The following is a 16,203-nucleotide window of genomic DNA, read 5'->3' on the forward strand; positions in this document are numbered from 1 at the left end:
ACTGTGCTCCTTGAATGAAAGTGTTAATAAACTGGACAGGAACAGTTTATGTTTCCCACTTGAGCTTGTCCAATTTTATTTTAGAAACAGGGGCAGCACCACTACTTGGGAATGTATTTACTTCTATAATCTCTTGCTTTTACTATTTTAAAAAAAAGAAAAGGAGTACTTGTGGCACCTTAGAGACTAACCAATTTATTTGAGCATGAGCTTTCATGAGCATGAGCTTTTATTTGAGCATGAGCTACAGCTCGCTTTCGTGAGCTACAGCTCACTTCATCAGATGCATACCACGGTATGCATCCGATGCAGTGAGCTGTAGCTCACGAAAGCTCATGCTCAAATAAATTGGTTAGTCTCTAAGGTGCCACAAGTACTCCTTTTCTTTTTGCGAATACAGACTAACACAGCTGTTACTCTGAAACCTACTATTTTAAAGGTGCTCTAGAATGCACAGCTGTAGCTCACGAAAGCTTATGCTCAAATAAATTTGTTAGTCTCTAAGGTGCCACAAGTACACCTTTTCTTTTCATCTGCTATACGCGACTCTGTACCGGGCCTGGATTTCATAGATAAGCAATACTTTCACAGTTTGGGGATCATTTTTTGAAGATCAGGTGGTATTTTGACCATTGTTTTCAAGGCTTCCAATGGCTTTGATCTGTTTCTGCCTCAATCAGTTTCTGCCCGTAAACATATTCATGAAACCACACCCAACTAAATACAATTGTTATCGTTTGTAAAAACAATTTGTCAGTTTGGACATAATCCTGTTGCGTGTTAGCCAGTTCTTTCCCTGCTCTGCCACCGAGTTCCTGTGTGACCTTGGACAAGTCATTTACTCTCTCTGTGCCTCAATTTCTCCATCAGTAAAATGGGGATAACAATATGTCCCTATCTCACAAGGGTGTTGTGAGGATAAATACATTAAAGACTCTGAAGCATTCAGCTACATAATGGCGACCATATATCTTTGTAAGTATGGGCAATTTTCTTGCAGGACAACCCTCAACCAATCGTACAATAAAATAAAATAATAATAATAAAAATAATAATGAAATAAACAAGAAGAAAAAGACTACTTTGTACTTATATAAGTCCTTCCATCTGGAGGATCTCAAAACACTTTTTAAATATTAATGAATACTGCAGGTGGAAGCTACTTAGAAAAGCAACATGAGTAAGGCCTCTGTCCAATAAAAAAGGACTGGAATAGAGTGAGGTGCTGAGTATCACACAGGACTGGACGAAGACTAGCTAAACGGACTGAGCTTTTCATTGCTGGGTAACTGGCTCAATCTGGCATACGTCTACCGTATCTGAAAGTTGTTATAACCTGACCGCTCTTTGTGAGAAAGCTAGCCTTTAGTCTGGTTGTGAATGGAGAGGTATCCGCATCACAAGCGACGCTAGTTGGCATCACTGTGGACAATCTCAGTGCAAAGGTCAAGGACCAAATGAGCCCTAGGAGCTGAACTGTCCTCGAGGGTTGAGGTATGAAGCCCATTGATAGCGCAGTGGGTAGAAGCTGGTTTTGTGGATACATCCAAGACTTCAGAAGTCAGTATGGGAAGTCTGACAACTTTCTCAAGAACTCAGGGCCTGCTCCAATGAGGTGTGCTTGCAGTGGGAGCTGCGGGAGCTCAAGAACTTCCAGGAAGGGACAGCAATGGCCAGGTTGTTATTGCCATAATAAGTAGCACCTTTCTCCACAAGTAGTTCCCTGGAAGCTATTGGGACTGTTCATCTTGAGTAAACATAATAGAATCTAGCCCTAAAGTTGCAAAATAAAATAAGATGTGATGAATACATTAATTTATCTAATCTGATTTATTTTATCCATCTATCTGGGTTCAGTTCTACCTTTACTATCTAGCTAGACAGAGCATTACTGAACTTGAAAGGAACCTCCAAGAGGGACAAAAACAGTACACTCCCTTTTGGATGATTCTTCGGCAAAATACTGCAAGCACATATTTCTCTCAGCCTGCCCCTCCTTGCCCACAAGGGCAGTCAGAATCTTTCATCGAGTATTATCTTCAGAACCCTCAAGCTTATCGAAGGCAGCCAATTCAAACTTTCTACGGGCCAAATACTGCTTGGAAATACTCTGGAGTATGACGACATGAAACGTGGGGTTAGCGGTGATGGATAATGCTGGAGGAACATAACAGTTCTGATTTTATATACACATATACAAACACACACACACGTGCATACAGTATCGGAGATACTCCAAAATAAATAGAGTGCAGGGATGAGCCGGAGAGGAGTTTGATTTCATGCTGTTCGCATCCCTGGTTCCCTTCAGGGAGCCATTTCACACTTCAAACAACACTTTCTGAAAACAGAGCTCTTTGTAAACTCTCTTCCTCCCCTGGATATGACTTCTTATCTGACTAGTGCGTCCAGCACACAATATACACTTAGTGGGACTATTATAATTTGCAGGGGCCCAAGCAATAGCAGGACAACAAGCTTCTGCACGGGCAGGGAGAAATCAAGCCCCCTCTAGTACTTATATGGCCCCCCCGTCGCCAGAGTATCTGAGTGCCTCACAGTCTTGACTGGATTTATCCTCACAACACCCTTATAAGGGAGGGAAGTGCTGCTATTCTCATTTTACAGACGGTGAGGTGAGGAAGACAGTCTAAGGTCACCAAGGAAGTCTGTGGCAGAGCAGGGAATTGAATGCAGGTCTTCCAAATCCCAGCTGAGCCCCATAACAACTGGACCATACTTCCTCTCCTAGGCAGGGAGGCTGAAACAATGCTGAGCGCCACTGAACCAAACTGTAAACCTGTATATAATGGAAACCATTTCAAGCCAGGGGGAGTGGCAGCACCCCCTGCACCTCTAGTTCCAGCATCTATGCTCCTAGGGAGCATGTAAGTGATCTGGTTCCTTTCCCTCCAACCTGACTGATGGAGGCTGAGCTAGGGCCCGTTCATGAACTACAGACCTCTCACGGATTTCAGTGACAGCTCTGTGTATCCTAATGGAAAAAATCAGACCTTTGGGTTTCTACCTCTCGCTTTTAATCACTTCACTCTGAGCTATGTGGCTATGTGCCTTAGAGTAGGATCTGAATTCTGCCCTAGCAACATACTTAATAGAGACAAGGTAGCTGAGGTAATATCTCTTCCGGGACCGTGGAAAAGACAAGCTTTCAATCTCCACAAAGTTCTTCAGGTCTGTGGAGCTTGAAAGCTCGTCTCTTTCAACAACAGAAGTTGGTCCAATCAAAAATATTACTCACCCACCTTATCTCTCTCATATCCTGGACAACACTGCAATAATACATTTAATAAACACAATTGCTATCATTAATACTAGCATAAGAAAATATTAAAATGTATCAAGCTGCAGCAAATCACAACCCTTCTTTTCTTTTTGCGAATACAGACTAACACGGCTGTTCCTCTGAAACCCTTCTTTTGTTACCCTAGTTTTCCATGTCATTTTCTGAAAAGTCACAATGGAATGATGAAACCGTATATTCACCTTTGCAACAAAAGGTAAACGATAACCCTGGCAAAAGAGAGTATAAATCACCTGTAGCTTAAGCTGGAGAAACTGTGTAAATGTGCAGATTATGCAGTTTAGGATGTAATCATCTCTACCAACAGGGCTTAGATATTGCACTTTTTCTTTTGCAATACTTCATTGTAATTATTAGCCTCCTTTTTCTGCCAACTCTGAGTTTAAACATACCGTCTTCCTGCCAAGGCCATTTGATTATAAACAGAAAAGCAGCACATACACACAGGCATCTGGGGAACAGATACAGTTCAGAAAAATGGATCGTTGGGAAGAGGCGTTTTAATTTCTTAGGCCCTGATCCTGCAAACACCTTAAGCACATGAGTAGCTGTAGACACCCAAGTAGTTTCACCAAATTCAATGGGACTATTCAGGTGCATAAAGTTACTCACACATTTAACATTTGCCGGGATCAAGCCCTTAGTCTTCCCAATTTGCTTGTTTCCTTGGGAATTTTTTATTGAAAAGATGTGATAGTTAAAGTCATAGGCACACTTTGAAGTGAGCTATATCTGTGTAGGTGCACGACTGGGACAACTAATGAATGCAGTCATTGTTGTAGTCGTGTTGGTCCCAAGATATTAGAGAGACAAGGTGGGTGAGGTAATATCTTTTATTGGACCAACTTCTGTTGGTGAGAGAGACAAGCTTTTGAGCTACAAAGCTTGTCTTTGGGTCCCGAAGAAAAGCTCTGTGTAGCTCAAGCGCTTGTCTCTCTCACCAACGGAAGTGAGTCCAGTAAAAGATATTACCTCACCCACCTTGTCTCTGGAATAATTAAGCCTTTCTTACTGGGCAGGTAGTTTTCTCTTGCATAGTTAAAATGTTTTTTTCCACAATCAAACTCTGATATGTTTTGTGAAACAGTTTCTTTTATTTGAATTTTTACCTCATTGCTTGTGACAGATCCCAAAGACCTGGCCTCACAGTAAAACATGTAAAACGGAGGAGGAAGCAAGAAAATATCATTGCATGCATAAACTGATGGGCTCCCTCAGGAAGGTCAATGCCACAATGTTCCAGGCCCTTCACTCAGGGCACAAGTTGTTAGTTAAACAGAAAATTTAGGCATAATACCAAAATGAAGGAGTTCCTCTACCAGCATGGGCTACATCTCCCAGATGGGCTACATCTCCCAGATGGGCTACATCTCCCATGGGCTACATCTCACCATAGCCTCAGCTGGGATGCAGTTGATTATCACAGTTGGGGCTTGGCCCTTTGCCCTTAAAGGGCCAAGTCACCTTGTGACAATGTGGAGCTATCTCATCTGTTCTACTATTTATTATTTGTAGAGCACCAATTAGATGTTTTATATCCAGCTGTGAAGACTATGGGTCAAATCCTGTCCCCTCTGAAGTGAACAGCAACTCCCATTGACCTCAGTGAAGCCAGGATTTCACTTTCTGTCCTCCTATCCCAAAGAGCTTAAAAATCCATTGCAATGTGACTCTTTTCCTCTTAGCCTCACATAAACTTTTATCTTCTACAGGCCCAGTCTTGCAAACATGCAAATAGTTTTTACTCTCATCAGAGCCCCATTAAGTTACAAGGGTGTGCTTGTGAGAGTCAGAGTTCTGCAGCAGAGTATGACTTGCAAGACCTTGTGACGTCTGCAGAAAAATATGGCACGTTCGGGTGAGCTCTTCATCCAAAATCTCTGGAACTGTGCACATCGTTCATTTACATCACAACCCCTGGCATGATGTAGCCTGTTTGGAAGGTGAGATTTGCAAATGAGTATTTATTTGTGCTTAAAACTAAGGGTATGCATGGAAAGGTGATGCCGGCAGACCCCTAGGTCTGTTTATAAAGCCACAGTAGTGTCTCTCTCTGTAACCTAAATACCTATGCCATATTTCAAAGTGTTGCAACACTGTGTGGCACAGTAGGAGACAAGACCTCAATAATGGACTCAACTTTCCATTCACTGAGCCTTATAGGCTCTGGAAAGGCAATAGCTGAATCCCCAGAGGCCTCGTCACTATGAAGAACCCCCCTCACCCCGCACTGCCAGATGACTGGTGAAATCAAGAGGCCCAAGCTCCCCTCCTTCAGACTGATGGTAATGCAGCCTAGTGCAAATGGAGACAATGGTTAGAATGACAGAGGGACCAGTAAAAACCCTATCACTTCCTGGCATAAGCAAACAGGTATGAAAATTCTCTTTGATGAATGACTGAGCACAGAGCAATCCCATCACAAAGACATGGAAAAAGCATGGAACTGGGGGCAATATCCAGGTGAGTGTTTGGTTCATTCTAGACTGGCCTTGCTTCATTTTCTGAGATGGCACTTTATCACTATAGCATCCTAGAGCCTCACAAACATTCGTGATTTGGTCTCATTCCAGTGAGGTACGTAACTACTACCCATATTTTATAGACAGTTAAGTTCAAAAATAGATAGATCAAGTGACTTAGCAGCACAATCAAGGGCAGAAGCGGGTCTGGAGCCCACATGTCCTGATCCCTCAAGTCCTTTTCTTCACCATGAAAGCGTTCAGTCTCCCAGCTAGACTTTAAGGTTCACCTATCCAGGAATTAACAGTTGGGATGAGGTGGGAATGTAGTTAATACTTTAAACTTCCCTACTGCAGGGATATACTAGATCAGTGGTTCTCAACCTTTCCAGACGACTATGCTCCTCTCAGGAGGATGATTTGTCTTGCGTATCCCCAAGTTTCATCTCACTTAACTACTTGCTTACAAAATCAGACTTAAAAACACAAAAGTGTCACAGCACGTTATTACTGAAAAAATGGCTGACCACCTCACTTTCACCATATAATTATAAAATAAATCGTTTGGAATATAAATATTGTACTTACATTTCAGTGTGTAGTATATAGAGGAGTATAAACAAGTCATTGTCTGTATGAAATTCTGGTTTGTACTGACTTCATGAGTGCTTTTTATGTAGCCTGTTGTAAAACTAGGCAAATATGTAGCTGAGTTGATGTACCCCCTGGAAAACCTCTGTGTACCTCTGGTTGAGAATCATTGGACTAAGCCTGTCATTTACAATTCTAACCTCTGATTCTTGGTGTGACGTTATACTCCATATTCTTTATGGAAATATACCTATGATATGGATGTGGCATAACTCAGATAAACTTTATGCAAGATGGGTCATGTAAGGTATCATTGAAAAGGTTATGATCTATTGAATGCGTTTATCCAATTTGTATGCATGTATCATTTTTGTATCTGAAGCTAGGAATATTGACCATGTATCTGTATTTCAAATGTGCTACTTTGGGTGACACCCACAACTAGCCCTTCAGGTAAAACAACGAAAAAGCCAGACAGGGCTGATGGTCCTTCAGCAAAGACAGTGGACTGTGAAAGAGCTTAGTCTTCCTGTGGATGCTCCAGACAGCCTGCGAGTAATGGCTGCTACGATCCTGCAGAGACATGGGTCTGAGTCACCTGATACTGACCCCACTTCTTGGAATGCCAGTGTTTTTCCATTGGAAGGTAAAGGGTTCCTGCCATACACAAAAGCTGCATAAGGCAGAGGAGTGACATCATCAGGGCCTCCTCTGCCTCCCCACCCAAAAAGACACTGCAAACACCTGGAAGCAAGAACTGAACCGGGGAGAAAAGAGTTGAGCCAGGCTGGAAAGTTGAGTAATAGCCTGTAAGTAATAATACCTGAAGTTTCAAGCTGCAGCTGGTTTTCAAGAATCTCTGTAATCTTCCTGAAACAACTTTTAGGGTGAGAAATTACAATTTGTAGCCAATTTCTTTAGTGAATCAAGATTAGTTTGCATGCTTTGTTTTATTTGCTTAGTAATCTGCTTTCTTCTGTTTGCTATCCCTTACAATCACTTAAAATCTGCCTTTTATAGTTAATAAATTTGCTTTGTTTATTAGGAAACCCAGTTTAGCAATTTCTAACTGGGGCAGGAGGGCAAGGAGGGCATATCTCTCTTCACATTGCGGAAGAGGGTGAATTTTTATGGGCTTGCACTGTGCAGATTCTTTTATATAGCACATGACAGTATACCTTTGGGTCTGCCCTGAATGTTGGGGCAAATTCCTTAAGCTGAGTCTTCCCAGAGCTGATCTCAGTTTCTGTGTCTTTCTGCCGCTGGGTGTGGCCCTGACTGTGTGTGTGCTAGAGGAGGCTTAAGAGCTTGGCTCAGCAAGACAGGTTAAAAGGGGGCCAATGCTGGCAGAACAGGTGGGCTCAGTGTTATCTCAGCACATCAGGTGGCACCTTGAAGGGGGGCAACTCGTCACACTTGGATTCAGCGATGCTTTACATAGCTGGGAAAGGCCTTATAAATAAACCACTGTCTTGTAAAGCCACACTTGCAGAAAAGTATCTCTGCAACAGAAATGACTGAAAAACTTTTTTTTAGTTGATTTTAAACAGAAGGTTGGATTCTGTGGAAAGCAGGAAAATTTATGGAGCATGATTTTCCACTGGCCTCTGGCAACAAGTTGCAAAAAACAACAACAAACATAAAACCCAAAAAACCAAACAACACTTTTTATCTTCCTGCTCCATTGGTAGGGCTCAGCAGCTGTGTGCTGGTCTTGCCACGTTTCTTTATTATAGTCCAGAAACCAACAGTGATGTCACCAGGCCAAGACTTGGATTTGAACATTTTGTGTAATTTGGATAATAACTTTTCAGAAAATTTGTCCTTCAGAAATATAAAAGGTCATCCAGTTCCCCGCTGGGAGCTGTATTTCTGGTTCTTTACTTTTTATTTGGAATATCCACTTCTATCACTTGGTTAATTTCTTGAGGCTCAGAATTGTATAATTTGAAAACACTTTTTTTCCTTCACAAAAATTACAAACAGTTTCCCAAATTTCCTTTTTGTTACCAAGACAATAGGTACTGTTATCGATGGGACAGAGGAGACTTGCAATGATTTATGTTTTGACTTCTCCACATTTCTGGTTCATATTGATGCCGGCCATTGATCTTGCTAATATTTTACATATGCAATGTATTTATGGTAGCGGGTAGGTGGAAGGATGAAGACAAATAATCTCAATTTCCTAGATTATTTGCGTGACATCCTCCGTGTCTCATGTCTTATTGTTTATTATGAGAAAAGAGATATATTGCTCTTTTTTCCAGTTGTTTTTGCCCCTTTGATTGCAAAGACTGAGTATCAATCTAGTTGTAATCACAGCTATTGTTAGAGCCTGCAGTCATTGTCTGATGTAGTACTCTAGTTATGATAAATCCATGCCATTATGCCAAGATTTCCAGGACTATCACTTGCTTTGTATACATTCACAATTCATTGACCTGCATCACAAGTCACTTGTTAACTAGAGGAGCAAACCATGACCCTAATTTTTAGACATTGCAATCAGCAAGGAAACCAGCATAGCAAGAAACATGTTTTTGCATTGCACTGATTTCTGAACATCAGTTTACATCCCATACCATTACACAATCTACTGCTAGGTAGAGGAGGATAATTTTCCTATAGGTGAATGAAAGCAGTATCAGTCATGTGTTTATAAATATGGGGTATTGCAAGGCTCATTGTGCCCAGACAATCAGCAAGTGATCATAATCCGCTACAGCTCCAGTGTTCTGCTGTAAAAAACTTGGAGACAATCTACCTTTTCTTCTGTCCCAGAATTTAAAGTAACAATGAAATGCAGACGAACCAATGAACTTCAATGAAGGATACCAAACACCCTGAATCCTAATCTAGGAATCTGTTCCATGCTACCACTTTTAAGCCTTAATGAAACGTAACATGTTTTTTAAATGGATAACGTACTGTGCACCCAAGCTACATAATTTGCAAACTATGCTACAAGCATATTACACGTCAAATCCAATTTTAGTGCCAGGTACCTAGACAGGTGTGCTACATGTTCAAGTCTGCAGTGGGAGCAGTTCTGAACAACAAAGTTCACTGCTCCTCAAGAGACCAGAGCATATTTTTTGGAATTTCCATGTTCCAGATACATGAAGCAAATGACTGTTATGTTAACATCTCTGCATGTTCATTTTATGCCAGTGCTGTAACTTGGCTGCATTCTGCATTCAAGTATACTGCTGCAGTGGGGTTGTCCAATGTAACTGAGCGCAGAACTTGGCCATTGTGCTCCAACTCCCCCACAGGACAAGTACTGCAGTAAATCAAGCTACTGAACTTATTATTGTTCAAGTTCAGCAACTTTATAAATGGCTACGGGTACATGCAGGATGAACTTGAGGTGCTGAGGAAACACATTGGTTAGTGTACCATCCACCCTTATGAAACCGCAGAATGCAGTGATATTTTCAGTAGCTGTGATGTTCCTGAGTGGAAAAGGATTTCTACTGTCATTGATTCCAGTATCCTTTCCTTTGCAATTATTGTTATTATTGTACAATTCCCAAAAGCAGCATCTCACAGCACCAACATCCCTGCCCTAAAGGATTGTATCGAAAACTGTGATCCCCTGAGTGCTTAGAATGATGGCCTAGTGCAGTGGTTTTCAAACTTTTTAGACTGCATACCCCTTTCCAAATAATGTAGACTACTGCGTACCCCCATCTGAGATAGGGTCATAATATATCTATGATTAGATTGCCAAGTCTTATTAAATAAAGTGCATTGTCTGCCAGTACAGGATTTTTATTGTGTACACCCTGACGAGAGTTCGTACATCTCTTTTGAAAACCACTGTCCTAATGGACAGGGGACTGGCCTGATACTCAGGAGATGTGGATTCAATTCTTGCTTCTGCTGCAGACTTTTTGCATGATATTGGGCAAGTCACTTGAATGTCTACACTGCCAAAAAAAGTGTGATCTTATGTTGGGTTCAAATTGCGGTGAAGACATAGTCCCTTGAGGGGGAGTCTTGGGTTAAACTTCAGCTGCTAGCCACATTGTGTCTGTACTGCTATTTTAACCCAAATTAGCTAACATGGTTAGTTAATGCCAGTTAAGCAGTGCAGACATATCATTGTCGACACTGTGCCTGTGAATTGTGGATGATATCTCCCGGTCTCCCTGACTCACCAAGGTGTTGTGAGGCAAAGAGTTTCAGTAGTTGTTAGGTGCTCAGACTCTATTTGGATGAGGGCCATATAAGTAAGCAGATGGCTAAGTTTAATTGCGTCCCATTGACTTCAATCTGCGTTTTAGCAAAATGGGCCAAATTCTGTATTGATTCATGCTGATGCAACCTTGCTGATGCAACCTCACTGCCGCAGTATAACTGAGAGCAGCAATTAACTAATTATTCAAGGATTTCAATGGGACTACTGGCAAGCTTAAAGTTTTTGAAAGTTCAGAGCCTAATTTCAGACACCCTGGAACAGGCAGGGAGAACTAGGGGCCAAAGACAGGGGTTGCAGCAATAAGTTACTCAGCAAAGGCTCGTATACAGCATAGTGCAGCAAACATTCCTCTTTGAACACACAAATTAAAGAAAAGTCTCATTTCTTGAGGTCACTGCAACAGAAGTACTGTGTTAGTTGCTTACCATGGGTGCCGGGCTGCTTGCTCACAGGTATATCTTTTGTTAGGGTCTTTCTCCATCAAGTTCCGAATAAAATCTTTAGCTGTAAAAAATAAAATAAAATAAGCAAAAGCAATTGGGCTGACATCTGGAGAAGCAAGGACACACCGTGGTATTTAAAGGTTCGTCTTAACGACACTGATGTATGACACGATGACTGTCTTCCCCTTTCCCTCCCCCTCCCGCCCACTCATACAAGACCCTCATCAAAATGAAGTGTGCCATTCATAAGACTAGCCCAATAGGCAAGATTAATAATAATAAAGACACAGGAGTCAATTATCAAATTTGAGCACAGAGACTGAGCATTCCAACTCTCTTAGGGAGGTCAGACAGATATTTAAATTTCCACATTCCTATTTTAACCATTTAATCATTATTTAATAGGCCTCCCCAGAAGTAAACTTGCGGCTTCACAGAAGACACAGTCACTGGCCTCAAAGGATTTGTGTGCTAGATTTTAAATGTGACACCGTGAGTGAGGGGATGGGGTGAAGAAGGACGAGCGTTACAGAGCCTGTGATTACTCATTTCAGTCAAGTCACATCTGGGTAGTTCTGTTAATGTTTTGGCTGCTGTTTTTTAAATATCAAATATAAGAAAAATAGGTGGTGAATGTGATCAGCTCACTCGGGCTTGAAGCAGTGTGTGTTCAGGAGACTTTTAAATGGAGAGAAGACCATTGAAGGGAGGACATCAAAGGTGTATGAGGCAGCCTGAAAAATGTGACCTAAGTGCCTGTCTGAGAAGCCAAATTTGGAATGAAGTGGCTTGATTTAGGCTCCTCGTGTTAATCTGATCTATTTGGGGGAGATTCCCAAAAGTACCCTGGGGATTTCTCAGGAGAAGTCCCACTGACTTTCAGCTTTGTGCTCCTAAATTCCCTAAATCTTCCTCTGGATGGATTTCTACCATCACTATGGTATCTGGGCACCAGATGTACACAGTATGAAATTTTGTAGCACTAGAAAGTTGTTAGCTGCCCCAAGCACAATCCTGCCTGGGACTTCAGTACATAATTGGGTGGTAGCCCATCCTGCCACCTGTGCTGTGGTGGATACACTGATATTTTTAACATGATAATTTGATCAGAAATAGCACATGTACATCTGTCCGAGCTGGAAATTATACCTCCAACGCCAGTGTACACATACCTTAATAACATGCCTGGGTTAAACAGGAGGTCTGTGGCAGATTCATGAATGGAATCCAGAACTTCTGACTCCCAGCCTAGTGCTATAACTACTTGACCACATGCCCTCCCTTCTCAAGGGACTGATGGGATTTTTCTTTTCTTGTTGTTTTAGCCATTTTCATTCATTGATTTCCTGGGTTTGCTTCTTTCCTGTTTACACTGCACAGCTCCATCAATCAGGCCAGCAAACACATTCAGGAAAAAAACGCTGAGTTATTTTGTTTTCTATTACTGGAGACAGATGAAAATGTGCATTTTATTCAGATATGCTGGAAAAAAGAAAGTATGTTGTTTTCTTGGGGCTGAATACGAATTCTCATGTCATGGTCTTCTCTACAAGTCAAGTTTTGGTGTTTTATGCCTGACACTGGGAGGAGACAGGACTTAATTTGAGGCTCTCATAGAAATAATTTCCCATGATGCTTAAAAAATATTTGGGTTAAAAGCCTGCCCTCAGTTGAACGTATAGTTCCCTCTGACCTCAAGTTAACAGGAGTTGGGCATACTATGGAGATCCAAATTTCACCCTTGGAAAGTATGAATGGTAGACTTCAGTAATATGAAGGAATGTGCAAGAAATGGCTATTGCAATTAAATGAGCTCCTTACCAGACTCTGAGATGTCATCCCAATATGGAGAGTCAAATTCATATTCCGCCTTAAGAATCTGCTCAAAGAGCTTGGAGTCATTTTCATCATAAAATGGAGGATATCCACAGAGCCTAATAAACAAAACAGATCAGGGGATGTGAAACACTTTAATCGCTTTCTGGGGAGAAGGTAACAAATGAGGAGGAGGAATTCATATTTGAGAATCATGGCTGAAATACATGGCACATTCAAGCTTCCCAAAAGAGTCACATGCTTCTCTAATAGATGCTCTCTTTTGTCAGGAACAAGTGCCTTGTTGCAGCTACAAACAGAGTCCTGATTGCTGAAGGCCCAATCCTGACCCCTGTGCGAAGCACAAATGAAGATGGACTTTATGCATGAAAAAAAAAATTATTATTTGGATTTGGGTAATACCCACAATGCACTAGGCACTGTTTACCCACACAGTCCCTGCCCCAAAGAGCTTAAATTTTAAGGGGAAAAGCAACATATTGATAAAGGGCAAGGGAGGGTGAATACACCCAACATATAGATAATTTTATATATATTTTTAAAATTAAATAAATACATTCTAGTTCTACCCAACTGTGTCTCAACCTACCCATTATTAGTTGGCTGATTTCTTGTAGGTGTCATATCATCTCTCTCACTATGTACCTACTGTATTTATCTGGCTCCAGCCCTCGTAGTATCTAGATGCTAACAAGGTATATTTGACAAAGAACAATAAATAAATTTAATGCTTGATCTTTTGCATCCACCTAACAAAAAGCGATCCAAACCTGGAATCCTTGTTTTATCTTTACTTAGGCAAATCTCCTGGCCCTATGTATTTATAACTAGTCATTCTGGAAGCTTAGCACTAAGATAACTAGAATGTTAGCATACATAAAACATTGTCTGTATAGTTAGACCAGATGAGCAGTGGCATTTTAATTAAAGCGTTCAAAAGATTTCCCCCAGCTGTCTTGTTTTACATACAGGTCTGAACATCACCTTTGTAAAATGACAAATGTACTCTAGAGATTGATCCAGCATTTAAGCAAATTGTGCTCACAGTAACACAGGACCTTTCTATCTGCTCTGCTCCAAGTACTATGTCTGCACCGAGTTGCACCAATCTTCATCCCTTATCTTTAGGCTAGGTTAGTTCTCATGCTGTCACTTGAGCAGTGTCAGGGCCATATGCTTCCATCATGTTCAGTCCTGTGTCAAATCTGGCACATTACACCTATGAGGGACAGGTGTTTATTGACGCTGTCCGGCCACTGTGTCTGAGGAGGTCTTTTCCATCCTGCATTCATTGGGTCAAAGTCGAAGATGATTATCACAGAGAAGTTGGTAGGCATTTGGAACAAAAGACAATACCACCTTAGAGAGCACTGGGTAACCGTTTGAAAGCACAGGACCTGTTTAGTTAGAAGACAGGTATCTTCATTTGGCTTGAATTTCTACAATTCGATGTTTTTAATCATTCAAAGATGCTTAATCTGAATGGTACTGAATTAATCTTTTTAATCTTGACAGTGGGAGCCATGTTTCAGTCCCATCGATCAGGATACTGACCACCAAAGCATTATATATCTGCAGCTTTGTCCCTCTCCTTATCAGGGTGTTCAGTTTGCATAAGACACTCTCGATGAAGCACCCCATTACTGACACTGCTTTTCCAATGATGGCTTCTAGTTCTTTCTCGGTGCAGCCCACGTTACCAACAACAGAGCCGAGGTAGGTGAAATCACCAACAATCTTGACTGGGAGGTTGCCCACTAATATGCTAGAACCTGCAGTGTATTCAGAATTGCTGACAGGAAGAATTTTGGTTTTGCCCCCAAATCATTTTCAGGCTGATTTTTGCAGCTGAGCTTTCCAGGGCTTTAAGCACAGCAGTCAGCTTGTGCATTGATTTGACAACTAGCACTATGTCACTGGCAAAATCAATGCTGGAGAGGTTCTTATCATCAAGATGCATGCCTAAAATGCATTTACTTAGTGTCTGTTCAAGCACATGGTTTATTGCAGAGTTCTGGGGTGGCAATGAAACTCTGTTGAACACCCAACCTAGTTTGGAAGAAAGCAGTTCTCTTCCCAGTTACAGGACTGCAGCTCGAGGAGTCATGTAAGAGAAGAAACTCTACACAGCGAGTCAGAGAGGACTATGAGTTTCAAGATCAACCAGAGTGACTCCCTGTCAGAGTGGTTGAGGTGGGAGAGGCGTTCATCTGAGCAGCTTCAGTTTTGGTATTGCACTTGTTGCTTCAACCGTACCGCCCCATCTCATTGGTAGGCAGTCTAACCTCCTGTGCTCAATGCACTGTACAGGGCAACACCAATCCTGCCAGACTGGATGGAGCCCACTCTGGGGTTCTCATCTTTTCCCACAGGGCCCAGGCCTAAGGTTGGATGGGCTAGTAACTGCTATGAAAGTAACGAATGTGTTTGCCTCAGATCAATGTGATTTATGATATATTAAAAATTAATCTCACATGTAGGGGTCTTTTATGTATTGAACAGAAAAAGTGTTAACCCTGAATAAGGAAGGCTCAAAGGAGCTGCTCATTAGAGAAATGTCCAGGTTAAAGATGCCAATCACTGGCCTCACTGAAACCCACCTTAAAGATAGAGGGGAAGAAAGAATAGACAACTATCATCTTATGCAGTCAGGTGCTCAGGGCACGAGAAAGGAAGGAGTGGGTCTCCTCCTTAAACGTCATATCTGCAAATTGTTCTCTTCGTTTGAACCAATTTCCAGTCACCTACTCAAAGCCCAGCACCAGCATAAGCATGGAACATGAACAATTATTCTTTGCTATGCTCCAGCCAATGAAGCTTCTGATGACAACAAGCGAGATCTACAATCAACTCAGCAATCTTCTGTGAACTACCCTGAATGACGACACCGTCACTCTCCCAGGTGAATTTAAGGCTATTGTTGATAATTTGAGTAAAGCATGAAAAAACGTTATTGGGCTTGTTACCCTGGAAGGTGAACACTTTTTACAGTTGCGTGTTTCTCATGAGCTTGTCATTATGAACACCTGGTTTCACAGGAAGCAAATTCACCAATTTACTTGTCAGAGTAAAAATGGCCAAACAAAGAAGATGTTTGATTACATGATAATCTCTTATCATTGAAAACTGTCCATCTGCCACTGAAGAACATAAAGTAGTCTCTGCAAATTTGTCTTAGACTAAAAAGCACAGGCAAAGCAGTGATTGGGTTGGCAAAATTTGATTTATCTAACCTAAAAAACTATAGCATTCGAAATCACTGTGCAGTTGAAATCTTGAACAGGTCTGAGCCCTGCCAGAGTGTACTGATGCTGAACTTGCCTTAAAGGACTTCAGATCCCA

At 41.5% G+C, this 16,203-nt stretch overlaps 1 protein-coding gene across 3 annotated transcripts in view; it reads right to left on the bottom strand.

Moving 5' to 3' along the window:
- The window catches only part of CAMK1D (calcium/calmodulin dependent protein kinase ID), a 366,122-nt gene that overhangs the window by 16,298 nt on the left and 333,621 nt on the right, over window positions 1–16,203 (bottom strand). For all 3 annotated transcript variants that reach the window (XM_048836583.2, XM_048836584.2, XM_075124546.1), the window contains exons 7-8: window positions 12,847–12,959; window positions 11,008–11,086 (exon numbers count right to left, since the gene is read on the bottom strand). In XM_048836583.2, coding sequence (XP_048692540.1) covers window positions 11,008–11,086; window positions 12,847–12,959 — 192 coding nt within the window. The remainder of the gene's footprint in view (window positions 1–11,007; window positions 11,087–12,846; window positions 12,960–16,203) is intronic.

This window comes from Caretta caretta, chromosome 1 (genome assembly GCF_965140235.1).
Source record: "Caretta caretta isolate rCarCar2 chromosome 1, rCarCar1.hap1, whole genome shotgun sequence".
In the NCBI taxonomy this organism is placed as follows: Eukaryota; Metazoa; Chordata; order Testudines; family Cheloniidae; genus Caretta; species Caretta caretta.